We start from the raw sequence: 24127 nt of genomic DNA, 5'->3' as shown, positions 1-24127 counted from the left end.
GGTTTCTGATCTCATCAAGGAGTGCAGGCAGTCTCTGGCAGAAAGCCTTTTTGCCTGGGCTTGCCAATCACCTTTAGGCAAAGATGACACTCTGCTCCTTATTGGACATTTGGAAAGAGTGACTGTTGAGGCTAATGGCTCATTGGATGCAGTGAATCTGGCTCTTCTTATGGCACTTCTGTACTGCTTTGATATCAGTTTTATAGAACAAAGCACAGAGGAACGTGATGGTATTGGATTTTGTACCTATTAATACATTTATTTCAAAAATCAGATTTAATTGTGGAGATAACATTTAAGAAGGGTGGTTTTTTAACAACTAAGATAAAAATAGTATATTTTATTCCTTTGTGTGTAATTCATCCATATTTGAATATTTAGATATAAGATCACATTTTTAAAGTAATTGCAGCCCCGTTAGATATTTCTGTTATCTTTTGAGGTTTTGGAATGGGAAAGTGCTAAAGGATTTGCAATATATGTTTGTTGAGTTAGGCATGCCTAATTTACTTGCTTGTTTTTTTTTTTTTTTAATTAATTTATTTGGTTGTGCCAGGTCTTAGTTGCGGCAGGTGGGCTCCTTAGTTGTGGCACGTGGACTCCTTAGTTGTGGCAGGTGGGCTGCTTAGTTGTGGCTCACCCGTTCCTTAGGTGCGGCATGCAAACTCTTAGTTGCGGCATGCATGTGGGATCTAGTTCCCTGGCCAAGGATTGAACCTGGGCCCCCTGCATTGGGAGCGTGGAGTCTTAACCACTGCGCCACCGGGGAAGTCCCCCTACTTGCTTGTTTCTTTACTATTCACATTTTAAACCTTTCATTCTAAGGGAGGATCACTATAATTTTTAGTAATATATTATCTTTGACTTTTTTTTTCTGTGAAGTAGATAAAATTTCTCTTGGTAACCTTGTAAACAGTTACTGCTTAGAACTGAGGATCTCAAAAATGATTCCCACAAAGGAAGCTTATTGCCATTTAATGTCATAAATATTTATAATTATTCCAACAGTTGTCCGCTGTCTGCTTTTGACTGTATCATCCCCGTCTCCTTTCGTTAGGTATGTGAGGAGACCAGACATTTCCCACTCCTCTTTGGTGATCATCCTTAGCCATTACAAAAGGCTTATTTAAAATACAACTACCCCTTACCTCCAATCAAATTGTCACATAGTACATTGTGTGTCACATAACAAGCAGTACCTGTGCTTCTCATATAGGAATGCTGCCAGTTAATGCATTGGTCAGATTTCCTGTATTGAATGAAATGAATCACAGAATTAAGTAGATGTAGTCTGTTTTTATGATAGTATACTTATTATTTCAAACATTAATTATAATTAGTCATAATTTTTTGATGGGAATACTCTGACTTTCTGATTCTTAGACATTATTCCTGTATATCAAAAGTGAAAATTTCTCTACTTTGGTATAGTTGTCTATTTTTGTTTTCAGATATGATTCATCAACTTCCACTGTTGACAGAGAGACAATATATTGCAACAGTTCACTCTCGTCTTCAAGACTCACAGCCTTGGAAACTGCCGGGGCTGCAAGCCACTGTGAGACTTGCCTGGGCACTGGCGTTGAGGGGGATATCTCAGCTCCCTGATGTGACAGGTAAACTGATTGTAGGTCGTTTTGTTATGAGGAAATGACATATCAACATTTAACGGCATTTCAGAAAAGGTGTTATCCTTTTCTTTTTTTTTTTTGGCTGCGCCGTGTAAGAAAAAGGTGTTATCTTTAACATGTATAAGCATGAGCCTAGGAAGATACCTAGAGTTGCGGTAAATGAAATTTTGTATTGTGAAATACGGATCTTTTCCTTTTTTCTTGTCTCCCAAAAGAAATTATTTGAAAAATTTTTTCCCTTTCTTGCAGCCAGTGACAATTCTCTTTTAGCTTCTTTTTTTCCTTAAGAGTTTTAAATTTGAAATGACAGTGTAACAGTATTTTTTTTTACATTTTTCTTTTTGGTTTTGTTCACAGACTAATTTTTCTCACTTTGTGTCAGATTAAAAACTACTATTATTTTAAAATACAGTACATTAGGTGATATTTGGTTCAATCAATAATGGATGGGGAATCTGACTTCTAACAATCTGTTACCCACTATAGCATATCCTCTTCTGCTGTTTACGTTCATGTAATTATCATACTAATAGTGGTTTACTCTAACAGGGTGAGAACTATGCTTTTGTTGTAATTTGAAGCCCCCAAAATTGTCACTTCTGTAGGTTTTTAGGGTAAATCTGGAAAGGTTTTATTAACGTTTACAGTCCATGTCAATGTTTCCTAGTCTTAGAGTGTCAGCAGATTCCAGTATCTTATCAGTTGTATGATTCCAGAACATTTTGTTCTCTAGTCTCATGCTGTTCCCAAGTGGGCTGTGGAAAGATTTTTTTTTTTAATTTTTGAAATTTATTTATTTTTTCTACAGCAGGTTCTTATTAGTTATCTATTTTATACATATTAGTGTATATATGTCAATCCATATCTCCCAATTCATCCCACCACCACCACCCCCCCGCCAGTTTCCCCCTTTGGTGTCCATACGTTTCTCCTCTACGTCTGTCTCTATTTCTGCCCTGCAAACTGGTTCATCTGTACCATTCTTCTAGGTTCCACATATATGCGTTAATATACGATATTTGTTTTTCTCTTTCTGACTTACTTCCCTTGTATGACAGTCTCTAGATCCATACACATCTCTACAAATGACCCAGTTTTGTTCCTTTTTATGTCTGAGTAATACTCCATTGTATATATGTACCACATCTTCTTTATCCATTCGTCTGTCGATGGGCATTTAGATTGCTTCCATGACCTGGTTATTGTAAATAGCGCTGCAATGAACATTGGGGTGCATGTATCTTTTTGAATTAGGGTTTTCTCTGGGTATATGCCCAGTAGTGGGATTGCTGGGTCATATGGTAATTCTATTTTTAGTTTTTTAAGGAACCTCCATACTGTTCTCCATAGTGGCTGTATCAATTTACATTCCCACCAACAGTGCAAGAGGTTCCCTTTTCTCCACACCCTCTCCAGCATTTGTTGTTTGTAGATTTTTTGATTATGCCCGTTCTAACTGGTGTGAAGTGGTACCTCACTGTAGTTTTGATTTGCATTTCTCTAATGATTAGTGATGTTGAGCAGCTTTTCATGTGCTTCTTGGCCATCTGTCTGTCTTCTTTGGAGAAATGTCTGTTTAGGTCTTCTGCCCATTTTTGGATTGGGTTGTTTGTTTCTTTAATATTGAGCTGCATGAGCTGTTTATATATTTTGGAGATTAATCCTTTGTCTGTTGATTCGTTTGCAAATATTTTCTCCCATTCTGAGGGTTGTCTTTTCATCTTGTTTGTAGCCTCCTTTGCTTTGCAAAAGGTTTGAAGTTTCATTAGGTCCCATTTGTTTATTTTTGTTTTTATTTCCATTACTCTAGGAGGTGGGTCAAAAAGGATCTTGCTGTGATTTATGTCATAGAGTGTTCTGCCTGTGTTTTCCTCTAAGAGTTTTATAGTGTCTGGTCTTACATTTAGGTCTCTAATCCATTTTGAGTTTATTTTTGTGTATGGTGTTAGGGAGTGTTCTAATTTCATTCTTTTACATGTAGCTGTCCAGTTTTCCCAGCACCACTTATTGAAGAGACTGTCTTTTCTCCATTGTATATCTTTGCCTCCTTTGTCATAGATTAGTTGATCATAGGTGCATGGGTTTCTCTCTGGGCTTTCTATCCTGTTCCATTGATCTATATTTCTTTTTTTGTGCCAGTACCATATTGTCTTGATTACTGTAGCTTTGTAGTATAGTCTGAAGTCAGGGAGTCTGATTCCTCCAGCTCCGTTTTTTTCCCTCAAGACTGCTTATGGAAAGCTCTTTTTGTGTTACAAGTTTTTCTTTGGCCAAGTATTATTATTATTTTTTAATAAATAAATTTATTTCTTTATTTATTTTTGGCTGCATTGGGTTTTCGTTGCTGTGCATGGGCTTTCTCTAGTTTTGGGGAGTGGGAGCTACTCTTTGCTGTTTTGCGCAGGCTTCTCATTGCAGTGGCTTCTCTTGTGGAACATGGGCTCTAGGCGCATGGGCTCCAGTAATTGTGGCACGCGGGCTCAGTAGTTGTGGTACACAGGCTTAGTTGCTCCACAGCATGTGGGATCTTCCTGGACCAGGGCTCGAACCCATGTCCCCTGCATTGGCAGGTGGATTCTTAACCACTGAGCCACCAGGGAAGTCCGTGTCCTAGTATTTTTTTATGTTAAAGCTGGTAGATGGTGAATTAGACATTTACAGACATGTACAAATTCTGTTTCTCAACTACACCTCTTATTCATTTACAAGTCTTATTTCAGTACTTTTCTGGCATAAAATTACTGTATACTTTTAAGTAGCTATGTGATAGTTAATCAAATTACTGTACCATTGACCTAATCTTGAGAGGCACAGTAGAAAATACTATATACTTCACTAGATAAGAATAGGAATCCAGGCCTAGTTTCAAGTCCTAGATCTTTGGCTACTTAATCTCTTTAGTTTTACATGCTCATACCCTCTTATAATCTTTGAAATTAGGGGTATTATAATGAATTTTTTTTTTTTTTTTGGCTGTGCTGCATGGCTTGTGGTATCTTAGTTCCCTGACCAGGGATTGAACCCAAGCCCTCGGCAGTGAAAGCGTGGAATCCTAACTACTGAACCACCAGAGAATTTGCTATAATGAACATTTTAAAGTATACGTTTTTATCTGTTAATTTATATTTTAAAAATTACTAGAAAAGATGAATAGCTTATATTGCAGAAATGGTCATTTCTTGAAATAATCCAGACGAGTTTTAACAAAGATGTGAATTTTGAAAAATTAGTTCCTGCTCTTTTTGTAGACTTCTGGACATTTTATAAAACATGTTTATTACATTATTTTATAAAAAATGTGTTTTGAATTTTACTAAACTGATTAAAATTTTTATATACTGTTTTGAGATGACAAAATTCAATTTACATTAAGATATTAGTGTGCTTTATTACCTAAGTAAGTAGTCTTCAAGTAAGTAGGCTTCCCTGGTGGCGCAGTGGTTAAGAATCTGCCTGCCAATGCAGGGGGCACGGGTTCGAGCCCTGGTCTGGGAAGATCCCACATGTCACGGAGCAACTAAGCCCGTGAGCCACAACTACTGAGCCTGCGCGTCTGGAGCCTGTGCTCCGCAACGGGAGAGGCCGCGACAGTGAGAAGCCCGTGCACCGCGATGAAGAGTAGCCCCCGCTCGCCGCAAATGGAGAAAGCCCTCGCACAGAAACGAAGACCCAACACAGCCAAAAATAAATAAATAAATTTATTTAAAAAAAAAATAGTTCTTAATTCCAGTATTTCTGCATTCAAGTGAAGGCTTGGAACTAGTTATTGTTATTAATATTTAATTAATATTAATAATTAATAATTTTAGTAATCATTACTGTTAGTAGTAATAAAGAATTAAGAAACTGTTTTGTTCTCAAGGAGTTTGTATGATATGGGTAGATATACAGACTTTATTTCAAAATGCAAAACAACACATAAACAAACAAAAAAAACAACCAATCTCTTTTCCTCTGGTTGAGACTATCCTGGTTTATATCTATTCCTGACCCTTTTCAAGGCATTGAAAGTGTACTTTAAGTAACAGAATGTATTTGGTCTCTATGACAGTGAAGCAGAATAAGCTATTTAACATTTCTTTTTCAAAGACAGATTATCACAAAATTACCTAGTAATTAAAAAAAATATATATATTTATTTATTTATTCATTTTTGGCTGCGTTGGGCCTTCGTTGCTCTGCGCGAGCTTTCTCTAATTGTGGCGAGCGGGGGCTAGTCTTCATTGCGGTGCAGGGGCTTCTCATTGCGGTGGCTTCTCTTGTTGTGGAGCACGGGCTCTAGGCACGCAGGCTTCAGTAGCTGTGGCATGCGGGCTCAGTAGTTGTGGCTTGCGGGCTCTAGAGCACAGGCTCAGTAGTTGTGGCGCACGGGCTTAGTCCCTCCGCGGCATGTGGAATTTTCCCAGACCAGGGCTCAAACCTATGTCCCCTGCATTGGCAGGCGGATTCTTAACCACTGAGCCACCAGGGAAATCCCTTAAGTAATTTTTTTTATCACTCTCGCTGTTATTGTGAAGAGTAGATGATTTTCTAATGTACTTTTTCTGTAGTTCTTTGGGGTTTGTGAGTCAATTACAGTTACACACTGTCTTATTTTGTGTACAGAACATGTTAGAAGGTTGAGAAGAGATCTGAATTTTGAACCATCAGCAGAATATTTTGAGATACTATAATCTAGTTTAGTAATTTTTCCTCCATGTGCTGTTTTTCTAAATATGTTCCTAGCTCTGGCTGAATTCACAGAAGCAGATGAAGCAATGGCAGAGCTCGCAATTGCAGACAGTGTTTTCCTGTTCCTCACTGAATCCGTAGTGGTGTCAGAAAACTTCTATCAGGAGGAATTTTATATTCGTAGAATCCATAATCTCATTACAGATTTCCTGGCACTTATGCCAATGAAGGTAAGTGTAATAATGTAAGATGAGTAAAAAGTAGTAGAAGAATTTTATAAAATAATTTAAAATTGACTAATTAACTAACTTTATGTTTTGGAAACTAATAGAATCTTTTACTGTAGACTAATATTTGGCAGTAGTTGTTATGTTACAGCTTGTGAATTAGTTTGTGATTCATGAACATGAAATAATGTAAGACCCATTAACTGAGAACAAGCTAAAAGGAAGAAATATTTGATGTTGAGAATGGTTTGTAATGAGAAAATAATGGGCAAATGAAAATGCTTCTGTGGGGAGAAAATTATTAACTTCATGCTACCCTGGAGAATCAGTGCTAAGGTTGTCTTATTTAATGCCTTTTATACATGATTTAGAAGAGGTATAGTGGAGAATCTCCAGTTTTATAGTTTCATAGATAACTTTTTAGACTCTTATAGTGTATAAATAGACCTCCACATAGATACGGGTAAAGTAATGGGTTTAAGAAACTAATGCAAAGGTTGCTTTTTTTCCTTTCTTTTTTTTTTTTTTCTTAATAACAGGGCCCAGGGGCCCTGCCCACCTTTAGTGAGGTTACATTTGAATAAAGTGCTCGAGCTATAACTTTGATCCAGAAAGGAATTCTTAGAGCCATTTCAGACAGTTCCTACATAGCATATGTTCTGTGTGCCATTTTGTGCCAAGGAAGCCATCAGAGTGGTGGCAGGAAGTAAAGGAGGGGGTAAAGTCCTATAAAACTGCTTTTTGTGTGTGTGTGCATAAAAAAAGCACCCGAAGGGTCTACACTTGTGATACCGATGTGCAGTTCTGGTATCTTACCTACTGAAAAACATAAGGCAAATGGAAAAACTACCCAGAATGGTAGCAAACAAGGAATGAAGTGCTTACTCATGATATAATGAATCAAGTGTTCATTGAGTTTCTCCTGTATTCCAGGTAACCATGCTAGGAATTGTGAAGAAAACAAATAAGTAGGGGATTGATTCCCTGACAGCAAAGAATATATAGTCTAGTTCAGCGGTCCCCAACCTTTTTGGCACCAGGGACTGGTTTCGTGGAAGATAATTTTTCCACGGGAGCCGGGGAAGGGGGTTGGGGGGGATGGTTCAGGCGGTAATGCGAGCGATGGGGAGCGGCAGATGAAGCTTTGCTGCTTGCCCGCTGCTCACCTCCTGCTATGCGGCCCGGTTCCTAACAGGCCACGCACGGACCACTGTTGGTCCACGGCCTGGGGGTTGGGGACCCCTGGTGTCTAGTTGGAGAAATGAGATATACACAGAAAAATACAGGTAGTAACAGTAAGTAAATGACAGGTATAGACAGTAAATTACAGTGGATTTCTTAGGCTAAGGATAGCTCACTCAGGACTGGAATAGTCAAGGAGTGTTTAACAGGTAACTTGAGACCTCATCAGCCTTGAAGGATGTGATAGATTAACATCATAGAATTTTGGAATAGGAAGAAATCCTTTCATTTTACGTTTGTGGAAATGAAGCCTTAGAAAGGGTTAAGACTTCAACTTTTTCCTAGTTATTAGTCCAGAAGGGACTTTTACTATGGAAAGATAGTGGTCATCTGGAAAGATAAAGGCTGAGAGGAGTTTGAATAAACAAAGTCATATATGGTTTGGATAGGGTAAACAATGAACTTATTCACACAATTTTGGGACACTAGAATTTTGTTACTAGATATAGTACTATTTAGGTTATCTATGTCTTCTTAAATGAGCTTTGAAGGTTTGTGTCTGTCAGTGAATTTGTTTCATTCCAGTTATCAAATCGATTGGCATAAAGTTATTCCTAATATTCCTAATATCATACTTTTTATGTCTGTATGATCTGTAGTGATGTTTCTTCTTTCATCCCTAATATTGGTTAATTTGTGTCTTCTCCCTTTTTTCTTAACCCGGCTAGAGATTTATCAATCTCATTGATCTCTCCAGTGAACCAGCCTTTGGCTTTGTTGATTTTCTTATATTTTCTTTCACTGTTATTGATTTCTGCTTTTATTATTTTTTTCCTCTCTGCTTGGGTTTTAATTTGCCCCAATCATTTCAGTTTTTTACCACAGAAGCTTAGATTATTGATTTGAAACCTTTATTTTTTTCTACTATAGGCATTTAATGTTATAAATTTATCTGTGATTTCTGTTTTAACTGGGTCACACAAAGTTTGATATGTTGTGTTTTCATTTTTATTCTATTTAATGTATTTTGTAATTTTCCTTGAGACTTCTTTGATTGCTGAGTTATTTACAAGTACATTGTTTAATTAGCGAATGTTTGGGGAGCTAGTTTTGCTCATTACATGACTATAGTGGTGGTATTAGTAGTTAGTAGGTAGTACCAGGGATGCTAAATGTCCTGTAATGTTTAGAATCATCCAACCTAGTGAAGAAGTATCCTACGCAAAATGTCAGTAATTGAGAAACACTTTAGTTAAAATTAACTTATCTGTAGTGGAAAATGCATTGAAGTTTTAAGATATTATAAATTATGGTTAATAATATTGCAGTAAAATTCCTAGCATATTTCTTCACATTATTAAAGTGGAATAGATATTTAAACAATATTTTTCTTTTATGTAATCACTTTTAGACAGTTGCCTGATTTTCTGATTTCATTATTATTAACCCATATAATAAATTTACATATAAACTATATAATAAATTTAATAGGTGAAGCAGTTGAGGAATCGGGCAGATGAAGATGCTCGAATGATTCACATGAGTATGCAGATGGGCAACGAACCCCCCATTTCACTTAGAAGGGATCTGGAACAATTAATGCTCTTGGTAAGTTGTTATATTGGATGGACTATTATCTCCCTCTCTCCGTTATTTTTTCCCTACCTTTGGAAAATTTCAGATCTAATATCTTAAATATACAAGTGAATTCAATAAAAATGTAAATTTTTATTTAAAAGTAATTTTTGAGTTACAGGCATTTGCCCACAGTCTTTGTTTACTGTTTGCAGATTGGTGAGCTGTATAAAAAGAATCCTTTTAATTTGGAGCTTGCACTAGAATACTGGTGTCCCTCAGAGCCTCTTCAGACTTCCACTATCCTGGGTTCTTACCTTGGGGTAGCTCATCAGCGACCCCCTCAGCGCCAGGTGAGCTCCTAGTTTTTCTACTTTTGTACTCTGGGATGGTAACTGGAAATCTTAAAAACATGAAAAATGGTATTTCCTGCTGTTATTGCTGTTCATGCAAATGAACACTATTGTAACCTTTAGACATTTATACTTTTTCCTTTTATTTAAGGAAATTGAAACTCTTAAATTGATCTGATCATTTTGGAGTTTATATAGTCAGCCTTTTATTAGATACTAGCTATGCATCGGAGCACTAGACACAGAAAATTGTCTAGTTTCTTTATGAGTCACTTACTTGGATTTACTTAGTATTTATTAACTTACTCTGTCCTCTATAGGCATGACAAAGAATATACATCATTCTTAGCAAGTTGAGGAAGATAGGAGAGGTAAAAATACTGCAGGAAAAAGGCTTAGAAGTTATAATTAATGACAGAATGCCTATGAGTCAGTAGATAATGTAGGAGAAAGTCCATTTTCTATCCTGTAGTAACTAAAGGACGCTGTGCAGCAGCAAATCAGATGGATTGCCATATCTGTCTTCATCTCTTTGGGATTTTCTGTTCTAGATGTTTTCATGCCATATACAATTTTCATTTATGCTAGAGTCTAAGATCAGGACCCCCCTCTTTTTTTTTTTTTTTTTAAAATTATTTATTTATTTATTATTTTTTATTTTTGGCTGTGTTGGGTCTTCGTTTCTGTGCAAGGGCTTTCTCTAGTTGCGGCAAGTGGGGGCCACTCTTCATCGCGGTGCACGGGCCTCTCACTGTCATGGCCTCTCCCATTGCGGAGCACAGGTTCCAGGCACGCAGGCTCAGTAGTTGTGGCTCACGGGCCCAGCTGCTCAGCGGCATGTGGGATCTTCCCAGACCAGGGCTCGAACCCGTGTCCCCTGCATTGGCAGGCAGACTCTCAACCACTGCGCCACCAGGGAAGCCCCAGGACCCCCCTCTTTTTAACTGTATTTCTTACATTTATTGTTTCACTTTTTTCCATTTAAAAAGTTTTGGAGAAGGGTTTATTAAAACTAATTAAATATTAAAAAAAATTTCCATTATGAAAATTTTCAAACATATGGAAGAGAGAATAATTATAATAAACACCCAACATCTTAATTTATTTTTATTATTTTTACAGCAAATGCCCCTTTCCATTTAATCATTTATTTATTGACTGCGTTGCGGTATGTGGGATCTTAGTTCCCAGGGATCGAACCTGTGCCCCCTGCAGTAGAAGGGTGGAGTCCTAACCACTGGACTGCCAGGGAATTTCCCCAGAAGAATTTCTTTTTTTATTTTTTTTCTGGCCTTGCAACTTGTGGTCCCTTGGTTCCCCAACCAGGGATTGAACCCAGGCCCTCAGCAGTGAGAGCATGGAGTCTTAACCACTGGACCACCAGGGAATTCCCCAACATCTTAATTTAATAGCTGTTAACATCTTGCCATGTTCACTTCCACTCTTGTTATTTCTACTGCTTTTATTTTGCTGGGTTATTTTAAAGTAAATTACAGGCAGCATGACCTTTCACCTCTCATTGGTTAAGTTAGTATCTCTTAAAAATAAGGATATTTTTCTGTATAATCATAAAATTGTTATACTTAACAGATTTAACAATAATTTCCAGAGATCTGTAACATTTTTGGTTCTGAGTTCCAACTAATTAGTCTGAATAATATGTTTAGTTGTTGATAATAGATTTAAGGTATAAGCAAGAGAAAAGAGAAATCTAAGAAGTGGACTTAGAGAACAGGAACGTAGGAACATGTATTGGCCAGAACACAAAACAGACTATGTTTAGGTTACTATAAAAAGTTCTTTCGGGTTCCTAGATCTTCATACTAAATTTGACTGGGATTTAGGAACTCTGGGTTCTAAGTGTACCTTTGAATTTGCTAGTTAATTTTAAATGAGTAAATTTCTTCAATTGTTTTACATATTTAGAATGTGAGTAGTCTTATGTTTTGTGATATTAAGATGTTTTTAAAAATGTATTTTATGTTCACAAAGATATTCTATAATTGCATTAAATTGCTAATGACAAACTTGAAAATGCAGTTTTTCATAAATAGAGTACCAGATTATTTTGTCTTGGGTGGGGAGTTAAATGAGAGTACTTAATTCATTTTAGTTCATATGTAGTCTTTATTAGCTAGTCCATGTTGGCTTAAAGTTAAGATATGCTTTATGTAAACTGTTGGTTTTTCCCTGTTTCAGGTTGTCTTGTCAAAGTTTGTTAGGCAAATGGGTGACCTGTTGCCTCCAACTATTTATATTCCTTATTTGAAAATGCTCCAGGGATTGGCCAATGGGCCCCAGTGTGCCCACTACTGTTTTAGTCTACTCAAAGTCAATGGTAGCAGTCATGGTAAGAAAAATCTAGATGTTGTCTAAGTTTGTTGTGACATTCAGTATCCTTCTACCTATTAAAGCACATTGGTTATATGTGCTATGTTCTACTGGGCATATACGTTATTTTTATAACAGAGAGAAGCCCACTGCTGGCTTTATGTATGGCGATGCTTTGATTATGGTCTCACAGACTGGAGAGTTTCCATTTGCTTTATAAAATACAGTTCAGTTTAAGAAATGAGAATTAATATACATTTTTAAGAACACATCTGGTGCTCAAAGCAAAATATACACCTTTGCTACGTAAGTTTGACTTCTTTATCTTCATAAGTCCTTATTTTCTAAATTTCTGTTCTTACAGTTTTTCTCTCAACCCTCTCCCAATTTCCTCACTTAATTTTCAGAATTGAGTCTGGTTACACCAAAAATAGTGCAAAAGGGAAGAGAAAGAAATATTTATTAAACACCTCTGTCAGGTAGATATTATTACTTTCGTTTTTACATGTGAGGAAACTGAGGTTTAGCAAAGTTAAGTAATTTACCGAAGGTCACGTGTCACAGGGAAGCCATGATTGGAACTGAGATCTGCCTGGCTCCAAGACCTCTGTTTTGACTATTCTGTCAAGGCTTCCTTGTCTTATCTGCTAGGCTTTTGCTCTCAGTGCTTGGTATGTAATAGAGTACTGTAATTTGCAAATCTAGATTGTAGTTCTCTCTCTCTTTGGGAATTTAATTTAAGCTCAACATTTGGGAACTACTCATGGGAAAAGCAGCCCTGTATAGTTACATGACAACACAGAGTACTGTCCTGGATTCGAAGTAGGTAACTGACATCCAAAGTAATTTACGTTTGCATTACATGGGCACCACCCAGTTTTAGTCCCAGGGATAAACTGATCCAGAGTTTAGTTTACAGAGGGTGTCTAACCCATTTTCAACACACAGCTTATCTAGGACAAAGGCAAACAAAGTTTACTGTTTTAAATTTATTTTCTTCCTCCATTTCCAAGCAAATGCTTAGACAATTTTGAAAGGAAATTCTGTGCTGTGTTGTGTTTCTTTACAGTTGAAAATATTCAGGGGGCAGGCGGCAGTCCTGTTTCCTGGGAACATTTCTTTCACTCCTTGATGCTTTACCATGAACACCTCCGGAAGGATCTTCCGAGTGCTGATAGTGTCCAGTACCGTCACCTTCCTTCACGTGGCATCACCCAGAAGGAGCAGGACGGGTTGATTGCTTTTTTACAGCTCACATCTACCATCATTACTTGGGTAGGTAACCCACCCACAGCATGTGAGAATGTAACTTTATTTGTGTTCTAGCACAGTGGCATTGTAAGGAGCCCCCAAGTTTCCTTATAATGCTTAAAGTTTATGAGTGATAAATTTAGCATATATATTTGACATTGTGTTGTTTTTTTTTTTTTGTGGTTAGTATTTTATGCTATTCTGTTCCTAAGTTCTTTGTTTCTTCACCTTTAGAGGGTATAGTTCTGGTAGCCCCTGCTTACTGCCATAAGTGTGTATGAAAATAATAGCCTAAGCCTGAAAGAAAATAATCAGAAGGGCAAATTAAGAATGAGCTGTTGGATACACATCCTTCTAGAAGGTTTCCTAGCATAGGTGTGGATATATAGGTTCTTGTGTATATACATATATATATATATACACATAAAGAGTATTTTTAATTAAAAAGAAAATTTATTTACTGAACATTTTTTCTCATATATCTATATATCTATATATCTATCGTATCTTCTTAATCCATTTATCTTTTGATGGACAGTTAGGTTGCTTCCGTATCTTGGCAAAAAAAAGTAATGCTGCTATGAACGTTGGGGTGCTTGTATCTTTTCAAATCAGTGTTTTTGTTTTTTTCAGGTATATACCCAGGAGTAGAATTGCGGGGTCATATGGTAGTTCTGTTTTTAGTTTTTTGAGAACCCTCCATAGTGTTTTCCACGGTGGCTGCACAGTTTACATTCCCACCAACAGTGTAGGAGAGTTTCCTTTTCTCCATATTCTCGCCTTTGTGTTATTTTTGATGATAGTCATTCTGACAGGTGTGAGGTGGTGTCTCACTGTGGTTTTGATTTGCATTCCCTGATGATTAGTGACGTTGAGCATCTTTTCATGTGCCTGTTGGCCATCTGCATGTCATTTTTGGAGAAGTGTCTTTTCAGGACTTCTGCCCATTTTTAGTCGTGTTGTTTGTTTTTGTGATGTTGAGTTGTGTGAGCTGTTTATATATTTTGGATATTAACCCCTTATTGGTCATATCATTTACAAATATTTTCCACCATTCAGTAGGTAGTCTTCGTTTTGTCGAGGGTTTCCTTTACTGTGCAAAAGCTTTTAAGTTTAATTAGGTCCCATTTGCTCTTCTAGTTGTTTCTTTTGTTCACTAGAGCAAAGCTAAGTTCCTTAGTCTGACATTCTCTCCGAAGGATAGGAAGAGTGTCTTCTAACCTACTGGTTTTTAAAGTAATGCTAAATAGTATTAAAGGTCGAAACATAAAGTTTGTAATTCTTTCTTTTTTTTTTAATTTTTTTTATTTATTTATTTATGGCTGTGTTGGGTCTTCGTTTGTGCGAGGGCTTTCTCTAGTTGCGGCAAGTGGGGGCCACTCTTCATCGCGGTGCACGGGCCTCTCACTGTCGCGGCCTCTCTTGTTGCGGAGCACAGGCTCCAGACGCGCTCACGGGCCCAGTTGCTCCACGGCATGTGGGATCTTCCCAGACCAGGGCTCGAACCCGTGTCCCCTGCATTAACAGGCAGATTCTCAACCACTGCGCCACCAGGGAAGCCCTGTTAATTATTTCTTGTTGAATTAAAATGGAGTGATACTTGATACCGTGTGTGTGGGAGTGTGTGTATGCGCGTGCGTGTGTGTGTATTTCCATTTTTTTCTCAGAAAAGGACAAGGTATTTTATTCATTCATATCTAACATTGTTCCAGAAAAGATGTAAAATGCCTATGTAAGATTTATGTGACCCTGGAAGACTTTCTCTGTTTGTATGTATTATTTTCCATTCTTAGAGCTGTCAAAGTAATTCTACAAAGGCTATCTTTTCTCCATTTTTTACACTGACTGAGCTAGTGATCTGATTTGATCTACTGGTAGAGTTCAAGCATTTGCTGTAGGCTTATCTTTGTTTTAGTATGTATTAAGCCTATGAATACTCAGTGTAAGTGTTAGCAATTTAGATGATTACTGGTCATTTTTCTTAGCTTTTGAAAATGGAAAGTCTCTCTTGTTCTTTTTGTATTCAATACTCAGAGTGAAAATGCTCGTTTGGCACTCTGTGAACATCCTCAGTGGACCCCCGTGGTGGTGATTCTGGGACTCCTGCAATGCAGTATCCCTCCTGTATTAAAGGCCGAACTATTGAAGACACTTGCAGCGTTTGGAAAATCTCCTGAAATTGCTGCTTCTCTCTGGCAGTCGTTGGAATACACTCAGGTAGTATTATGAGCTATCTTATTTACATTATTACAGTTTGGAAGTGAGATTTGATAATATTGTACAAGCAAGTGCATCCAACTGAAACGTATAGTATACCACGAACTTCACAGATAGAAAGTTATGATTTTGGTCCTAAGCATAGCATCAGAAACTAACAGGCTTGGGTTTTTCTCTTGGATCAGCTGACAGCTTCACTGGGTTACTGGAGACTGGTTCTTCTCTTTGTTTTTCAGTGTTTGTAAGATTAATACATTCCTCAACTCTGTCTTTGATACTAGGCTGATACAAGCCTTCAGAAGCCATCTGTACTCATTAAATGTGGGAGATGCCTATGTTTTTTGCTGCTTCCTTCTGTGCCCTTCCTGTCTTACAGCAGACGAGTGAAGTGTCTCTATCAACTCTTATTTCTTTAGTTATAAGCCCTATTGGAATTTTTATGTCAAGATAGAGTTATTCTATATGTGGTAAAGTAAAAAAAGGAAAATAAGAATGTGTCCTATAGAGATTTTTCTAGTAAAATGGTTAGGAGGAATATATGTTTGTCTTAGAAATAATACCACATGAGGGAGCCTATGATTCTGACACATTGGTAAAGCTACTGTTTTGAAGCAGTATCCTAGTTGTTTTGTGACATACGTGTCCTGAAGATGTTAATGATACTTTATAAAAACAAAAATTAAGGGAGTTGGTGTGTGCTGGAGGCTTGGCCACTTTTAGTTTAGTGTTGATACTTCATTTTTTCATTCATGAGCATGTCAGTACTTATCATTGTCCTAAGTGCTTCTTTATACCTAAGATGAAGTGTGTTTGGGTGAGATTTCATCTCATAAATCCTTTTAAGGTTCATTCTTGGAATATCTGAGAGGAAAGTTGCTGAAAACACATCTTGTGTGCACTTAGAAATTACCAGTTTTCTGAATCCCAGGTAATTGGAAGTTCTCCCTGAACCTGGACGCAATTGCTAATGAAAGTTCATCAGAGACTTCTCAGTTGTCATTTCTGATAGACATTGTAAGATGTAGGATGTGGTGGGTGTTGTATATGAATATTATTGCAAAGCTGCTTCTTTTCATTGATAAATGAGTGCTCCTAACATCTAATTCTTATTATTTTAAGATACTGCAAACCGTAAGAGTTCCAAGCCAGAGGCAAGCTATTGGTATTGAGGTAAAGCTTTCCTTTTAGTTTAAATGCTATATTCATACATTCACATGATAAAAAGACTAAGAAAAAATATTCTTACCCTATTAGGTTTCTGTAATTTTCAACTTTAATGTATTTTCATTTGAGGGTTTTTTGTGTTGAAATGGAGATGAAACTTTTTATGAAAGAAATCAAAATACTTTTGGTTTCGGAGTTGGAAAGGCATGTTAGATGGCAGCCATCCAAACTGAAAGTTTGGTTTGAACTCAATTTAATTAGGCTACTTGGGTCAACCCTAAAGTGAGAATTTACTTGTTTTCGTTTCTTTTCTTCTCTCTACGCCCCCTTCCTCTTTTTTAAAGAAACATTTAAGGTTTCCATTTTTAACTTTTGTGTCTTTACCTCTAAATAAAAAATGATAATATCTGTGTGGGTCTTTGGGTGTGATATTATACCGATATTAATGAGTTAATGTCTGAAAAATGCTTTGCACTTTATAGCTGATGGTTTTATGTTACCTAATTTCCTTTATTTTTCTTTGGAAGGTGGAACTAAATGAGATAGAATCCCGATGTGAAGAATACCCATTAACTCGTGCCTTTTGCCAGCTAATTAGTACCCTGGTGGAGAGCTCCTTTCCTTCTAATTTGGGTGCTGGACTGCGGCCTCCCGGCTTTGACCCTTATTTGCAGTTCCTTAGAGATTCTGTGTTTCTCCGATTCCGTACAAGAGCTTACCGGAGAGCAGCTGAAAAGGTTATGTTCAGAGAAAAACTTTTGTCTCCTTACTCATTTATTGCTGCTTTTTCTTTTATTAGAGGTACAAGATGCTATAAGCTCATTTTAGCTTTTGAAAGTTAGTAAAATTCATGGTCTTATACTGACATATCCGTGGTCTGATTGGTTTATATGCATTAAAAAATAAATTAAGGCATTAAAACCAAAGCAGTGACTTTTTAGTGATCAGTAATTTAATTGATATGAAGTCATAGTCATTTAGATCCTTAATTGAACAAATTTTGACCAAAATTGAACCAAAAGTGTTACACCTTTGGCAGTTGGAAACACACTATCCTTTATTGGGATGATTTTGGTTAGGGATTGAAATAAGTTTAAACTTGCACACTAATTTCTAATGATTAGTAGCACTTCTGGGTTGTGGAGTCTGGTTTAGTGGGAAGGCAGATTGTGATTCATTAGGTATGTTTGCCGTGGATAGCGGCTGAGGGAGCACTGACATTTATGTACATATTTGCTCTGGTTGCAATACACTCACAACTGAGCTAAATGTATATATCAGCTTATGTAATTCTAATATTACTGCGAGGCAGGTACTATTAATATTCCCATTTTACAGATGGAGGCTTAGCAAAGTTAAGGAACTTGCTTAAGGTCCAGGACCAGGATTTGAACCTAGGACTCTGATTCCAGATCCAAGCTCATAACCACTAAGCTATGTAAGAAACCATTCCAGGTTCTGATGTAATTCACTTTAGTCTATAATATTGTTTATTGGTTCACAGACTACCCTTGGATATATCTTGTAGGGACATTTCTGCTTTATTTTTATAGTTTGCTGTTTTTGAACCTGTTGGGTTTATTTGTTGTATTAATGATTATAAAATAATATAGTTCATGCTAATTTGGGAAATTAGGAAAATATAGAAAAATATATGAAGAAATTATATCACCCATAATCCTGTTGCCAAGGGAAGGTTAACTATTATTTTTCTTATGCATATCTACTTAAACTGAGATAATGAGCTGCATTAGCTTGTATCCCTTTTTGGCCACTAAACATAGTATTATGAGGATTTTTTTCATGCTATTAAAGATTCTTTGAAAACAGTCTTTTTAATGACTGCATAATCATTACTTGTATCTAGCATAGTTTATTTTTCATTGCCGTATCATTGGACATAGTTTGTTTCTAATATTTAGTCCCAAATAACTGAAGTTTATTTTTTGTCAGTTGCTTTAGAAGTTTTGCTTCTCATGTGGTAGAAATAAACACTGAGAGGGGTATACATTTTATTGAAGCCCTAGAATTACCTTATTTTTATTTTTATTTTTTTTAAAGGTTAGACTTTATTTTATTGCCTAGATTCTATTTTTTTTTAAAATTTATTTATTTATTATTTATTTTATTTTTGGCTGTGTTGGGTCTTCGTTTCTGTGTGAGGGCTTTCTCTAGTTGCGGCAAGCGGGGGCCACTCTTCATCACGGTGTGCGGGCCTCTCACCACTGCGGCCTCTCTTGTTGCGGAGCACAGGCTCCAGACGCGCAGGCTCAGTAGTTGTGGCTCACGGGCCCAGTTGCTCCGCGGCACGTGGGATCTTCCCAGACCAGGGCTCGAACCCGTGTCCCCTGCGTTGGCAGGCAGATTCTCAACCACTGCGCCACCAGGGAAGCCCAGAATTACCTTTTTAACATATGTTTCCTTATTGGATGAAAACTATAACAGCAGCCATGTCTCATTAATAAAAGTCATTTCAGATGGATAATGGATGCTGATCATTGCAATCTCTTCAACAAAATGTTCTGATACTTTTTGGCATTTCTTTTAAATATCGTATTTGCCTTTTCTTAAAAAGGTCATTATGACCTAAGGGTTTAGAGCTTTAGTCAGCAACTTTCTTTCCGTGTTTATTATTTTTCACCCATGCGTTTCTATGTTTCTAGCACTGCTGCTCTTCCCAGCTACCATTTATTTCCCCACATATTACCCTAAGAAATTTTCCCTCAATTTTGTGAATTTATTTCACTAGGAAGTCTTCTTAAGGTTCAACTTACATCTTTGTATTTTAGAACACTAGCTTCTCAAAAACAGTGCTTTGGATTGAGATAAATAACTATAAACAGAGTGTTAGAGGCAGTGTGTATATTTATTAATCCTAAAATCCATTATTATGTGGTGATAAGCATTTTTTATTTAAACAGATTATTTTGAAAAATTTGGAAAATAGAGAAAAGTAAATAATTTTTAAAAAATAATTAAAAAATGATTGTCCCAATTCTCAAAATTAGCCGTGATAAAATAATGTACAGTGGAAATAATGACTAAAGTAATATTTAAAAAACCACCATGTACAGTTACCAAACTCAGCCTTATTAAAATTCTATGCAGTGGATTTTTTAAACAGTTTAATTTTATTGTCTGTACAGTTATATATATTTTCCCTTTGGCATAAATATTTTTCCTTGTTGTTACATAGCTTTTAAAAACATTTTGAAGAGGTGATAATGAGGTCGTTTGGGGGAAGCCTACCAGTGATTCTTAACTTTTTTTTGTTCTTTTTTTTGATTCTTAACTTTGGCTAGAGCCATGAACACTGGTCTGGGAATTAGAAGTGCAGGGCTGGACCTCTAGCACGTTTGCTTCCAAGCTTTATGGTCTTGGGGATATCATTCACTGCTCTGAGCTTCACTTGCTTCACCTGCAAAATAAGTGTTGATTAAATGAGATGATTCCTCTGATCCTGTCTAGCTGAGATTCTTAGAGAAACTGAAATATTTGACACTTTGGAGAGGTGTTCAAATCTGGTGTTGTTTAATTATAAATTGACTATGGCTAGCTACTGAGTGCTTTAGATTATTAACAAAGCCCAAATATCTGCTATAGAAATGTTTCTTTTAGACTAATGCTTTTACAAATGTTGTACCTTGAAAAATTAGCCAATCCATTGTCCTTTAGCAAAACAAAGCAAAATGAACCGGGATTTCTATATTGCTTAGCATAAATAAAGTAGAAAGGGGACTTCACTCATTTTCTAGAGAAAAGTGGGAGGAATGAAAAACTTAGCAAGGTTATCACCTTGAACTGTTACTGTTATTGAAATATTTATGTTTTTCTATAGTGGGAAGTCGCTGAGGTTGTTTTGGCGGTGTTTTATAAATTGCTCAGAGATTATGAACCTCAACTTGAAGATTTTGTAGACCAGTTTGTGGAACTACAAGGTAATTTAATTCTGTCACTTTCAAACAAGGTGTCAGCTATTTATAAACCTATTTATAATTTATAAATTATTATACATAAGCTATAAATTATAAATTAAGTTAAATTATAATTTTATGGTTTTTGGTGCATTGTTTAAGTCATTTTGATTGTTCTGAGCAAGATAAAATAAAGTAAAATTTCACTGAATGGAGGAGTAAGAACATTGCCTTACAGATTCTTTAGTGAGTTAACATGTAACATGTGAACTAACTGCTATGTGCAGATCAGCTCTTTTGGAAATTACCACTGTATATAGTTGGTGTCACTGTCTCTAAATTGAAACTTGCCTTCATCTGTTTAGATACCATTTAATTTACAAGTCTCACATATTTCAGAGAAATCAAGGGTGTGACAAAAATACTAATTCACCATCTTTTGCACTATGTTATGTTCTATTTAGGAGAAGAAATCATAGCCTATAAGCCACCAGGATTTAGCCTGATGTATCATCTTCTGAATGAGTCACCAATGTTGGAGCTTGCTCTTAGTTTACTGGAGGAAGGCGTTAAGCAGCTTGATACCTATGCTCCTTTCCCTGGTATGTGCCTGAATGTCTTCATATATTGAAAACAGTTTTGCTGGTTTTGTCTTTTGTAAAGTGAAGGTTTGATGTAGATGACCTCTGAACTTCCTTTTCACTGTAAGATTCTCTCTCTGTATCTACAGTGTTGTTTTAGTGAGTCATACAATGAAAGTATATTAAAAGTGAAAGCAGACTAAAGTACAGAGACTCTCATTATAACTGTCTTATTGCAGGATCTTTGGTAGGTAATCATAATTATCTCTTATCACTTTAACATCTTTAACATGTCTAACTTTAAATTTTTTAATTTAATTAATTTAATTAAATTTTAATCTTTGTTTTGTTTTGTTTTCTTCACAGTATTTGTAAAAGCCCTTACTATAGAGTGTGGTACATAGTGTTCAATAAATTTCATTTACTATTACTACTAGTTATTATCATTTATTGAGTGCTTACTATGCATTTGGCAATTTTAACAGCACTTTACATGTATTAATACATTTAACCTGTACAAAAGCCCTATGTGATAGATGATATTATTTCCATGTATGAATAAGGAAATTGATGCATAAAGAGGTTTCACATCTTTCTCCAGGGTCAGGGCTGTGATTTGAACTTAGGCAGTTTGGCTCTAGAGCACATGTATTTTAAATTTGAATGGTGGGATTATAGGTGACTCTTGTTTATATTTTCTGCTTCTTTATTTTCCAGATTTTCCACAATGGTTATGTATTATTTTAAATCAGTTTCTTGACCTCAGCACCATTGGCACCTTTGGCAGAATAATTCTTTAGTGTAGAGGCTGTCCTGTTGTCCTCTACCCACTAGATGCCTGCAGCACATCCCTTGTTGTGACAACCTAAAGTGTCTCCAGATATTGCTATATGTCCTCTGGGGCCAAGCTCACTCCCATCCGAGAACCATTGCTCTAAAAAATCAGGGAAAGGATACAGGAAAAATTACTAAGAAGCCATTGCATTAAAGTAATCTGAGTCACAAAAGTTACCATGACTTGTCTGGGTGAGGAGTTTTGTGAAGTTACTGCTGAAGGTTTGAAAACTTGAGGTCTTTTTGAATCTGGAACTTGTCCTTTATCTTGTTTTCCTAAGAATTGATTATGAGTTTCTAAGATTCATGTAGAACTTTCTAACTTTGATTTTGCTCTGTAGGGAAGAAACACCTGGAGAAAGCAGTGCAACATTGCCTTGCACTTCTCAATCTTACTCTGCAAAAGGAAAACCTCTTTATGGATCTCCTAAGAGAGAGTCAGCTGGCTCTAATAGTCTGTCCTTTAGAACAGCTATTGCAGGGAATCAATCCCAGAACCAAGAAGGCTGATAATGTGGTGAACATTGCCAGGTAAGTTCCATTTGTAGGTAGAGAAATGATGAAATGAATGAGATGGCATTCTAGCTTTGATTTCCAAATCTGGTCAGATTCCCTAATGCGTCACTTAAAATTTTTTTTTGTCTCATTTTATTATTATCTTCTTTTGCTTCTCTGATTTTAATTACTCTGAACCTTATAATTTCTTTTTCTTCTTTTTAACTTTTTTTTTTTTAAAGTGCATTTAAAGGATTCTTTTTTTTTTTTTATAGCTGCTTTATTTATTTATTTATTTATTTTTGGCTGTGCTGGGTCTTCGGTTCATGCGAGGGCTTTCTCTAGTTACGGCAAGTGGGGGCCACTCTTCATCGCAGTGCGGGGACCGCTCTTCATCGCGGTGCGCGGGCCTTTCACTATCGCGGCCCCTCCCGTTGCGGGGCACAGGCTCCAGACGCGCAGGCTCAGTAGTTGTGGCTCACGGGCCCAGCTGCTCCGTGGCATGTGGGATCTTCCCAGACCAGGGCTCGAACCCGTGTCCCCTGCATTAGCAGGCAGATTCTCAACCACTGCGCCACCAGGGAAGCCCCTAAAGTGCATTTAAAAAAAAATTATTTATTTGGTTTACTGGGTCTTAGTTGCAGCAGGCATGCTCCTTAGTTGCAGCTCATGGGCTCCTTAGTTGTGGCATGCAAAGTCTTAGTTGCAGCATGCATGTGGGATCTAGTTCCCTGACCAGGGATCAAACCCAGGCCCTCAGCATTGGGAGCACGGAGTCTTAACCACTGTGTCACCAGGGAAGTCCCTTTCTAACTTACTGTATGTCCTAAAAATTTCTAAGTGCAAAATGACATAATCTTAATATTGTTTGTCTCCTCTTGGGAAATTGGATGTTTGGAGGATAGGGCTGGGGAGCAAACTTTTCATTGTATAATCTGAACTTCTGGTGGTTTGCTGGCAGTGCTTGGTGTTCCATGACTTGTGGAAGCATCTCGCAATCTCTGCCTTCACCTTTACACGGCATTCTCCCTGTGTGTGTGTCTGTGTCCACATTTCCCTTTTTTTATAAGGATATCAGTCATTGGATTAGGGTTCTCCTTGATGACCTCATCTTAGCTTGGTTAATTATATCTTCAAAGACTCTATTTCCAGATAAGGTCATTCTGGGTTTGGCTATCAACATATGAATTTTGGGAAAACATGATTCAACCCGTAACAGGTTACATCTAGTTAGAAGGGGAAACCTTTGTCTAATTTACCCAAAAGTGCTGTATGGGTAGGGGAAGCCCTGATTCTAAATGTCCTGTATCGAGAATAGTAAGAAGCAAAAATTTCATCACATAGTTCCTCAAATGTTCTCTTGTTTTAAAGATACCTATATCATGGCAATACTAATCCAGAATTGGCTTTTGAAAGTGCCAAGATCCTCTGCTGTATCTCTTGCAATTCCAATATTCAGATAAAATTGGTTGGAGATTTCACACATGACCAGGTAACTGATTTTGTTGTTGTTATTTTTTGGTGTTTCCTGAGTACATCTTATTCTTGTATGTGGAAAAATTCTGAGAGTAAGTATATTTGTATATGATGGGTGAAAGCCTACCCATGTGCTGGGCTGTGATTTGTGTTTGACGATAATAGCATTCGCAGTGATGCTACATATACTACAGTATGTGATTATACTCTATATTATGGTATGTG

General features: G+C 36.8%; 1 protein-coding gene across 3 annotated transcripts in view; it reads left to right on the top strand.

Annotated features, from left to right (window-relative positions):
• The window catches only part of NUP205 (nucleoporin 205), an 84265-nt gene that overhangs the window by 11651 nt on the left and 48487 nt on the right, over positions 1–24127 (top strand). For all 3 annotated transcript variants that reach the window (XR_005021239.1, XM_036863661.1, XM_036863662.1), the window contains exons 6-19: positions 2–230; positions 1452–1616; positions 6357–6532; positions 9203–9319; positions 9502–9639; positions 11839–11989; positions 13040–13245; positions 15256–15438; positions 16558–16608; positions 17130–17339; positions 20441–20540; positions 20981–21118; positions 22273–22462; positions 23798–23918. Coding sequence is in view for 2 of the 3 variants with exons in the window: in XM_036863661.1 (XP_036719556.1) it covers positions 2–230; positions 1452–1616; positions 6357–6532; positions 9203–9319; positions 9502–9639; positions 11839–11989; positions 13040–13245; positions 15256–15438; positions 16558–16608; positions 17130–17339; positions 20441–20540; positions 20981–21118; positions 22273–22462; positions 23798–23918 (2175 nt within the window). In the remaining variant the exon portion in view is untranslated. The remainder of the gene's footprint in view (position 1; positions 231–1451; positions 1617–6356; positions 6533–9202; positions 9320–9501; positions 9640–11838; positions 11990–13039; positions 13246–15255; positions 15439–16557; positions 16609–17129; positions 17340–20440; positions 20541–20980; positions 21119–22272; positions 22463–23797; positions 23919–24127) is intronic.

This window comes from Balaenoptera musculus, chromosome 9 (assembly GCF_009873245.2).
Source record: "Balaenoptera musculus isolate JJ_BM4_2016_0621 chromosome 9, mBalMus1.pri.v3, whole genome shotgun sequence".
NCBI classification, from domain to species: Eukaryota; Metazoa; Chordata; class Mammalia; order Artiodactyla; family Balaenopteridae; genus Balaenoptera; species Balaenoptera musculus.
This window is presented reverse-complemented; position numbering and strand designations above follow the sequence as displayed.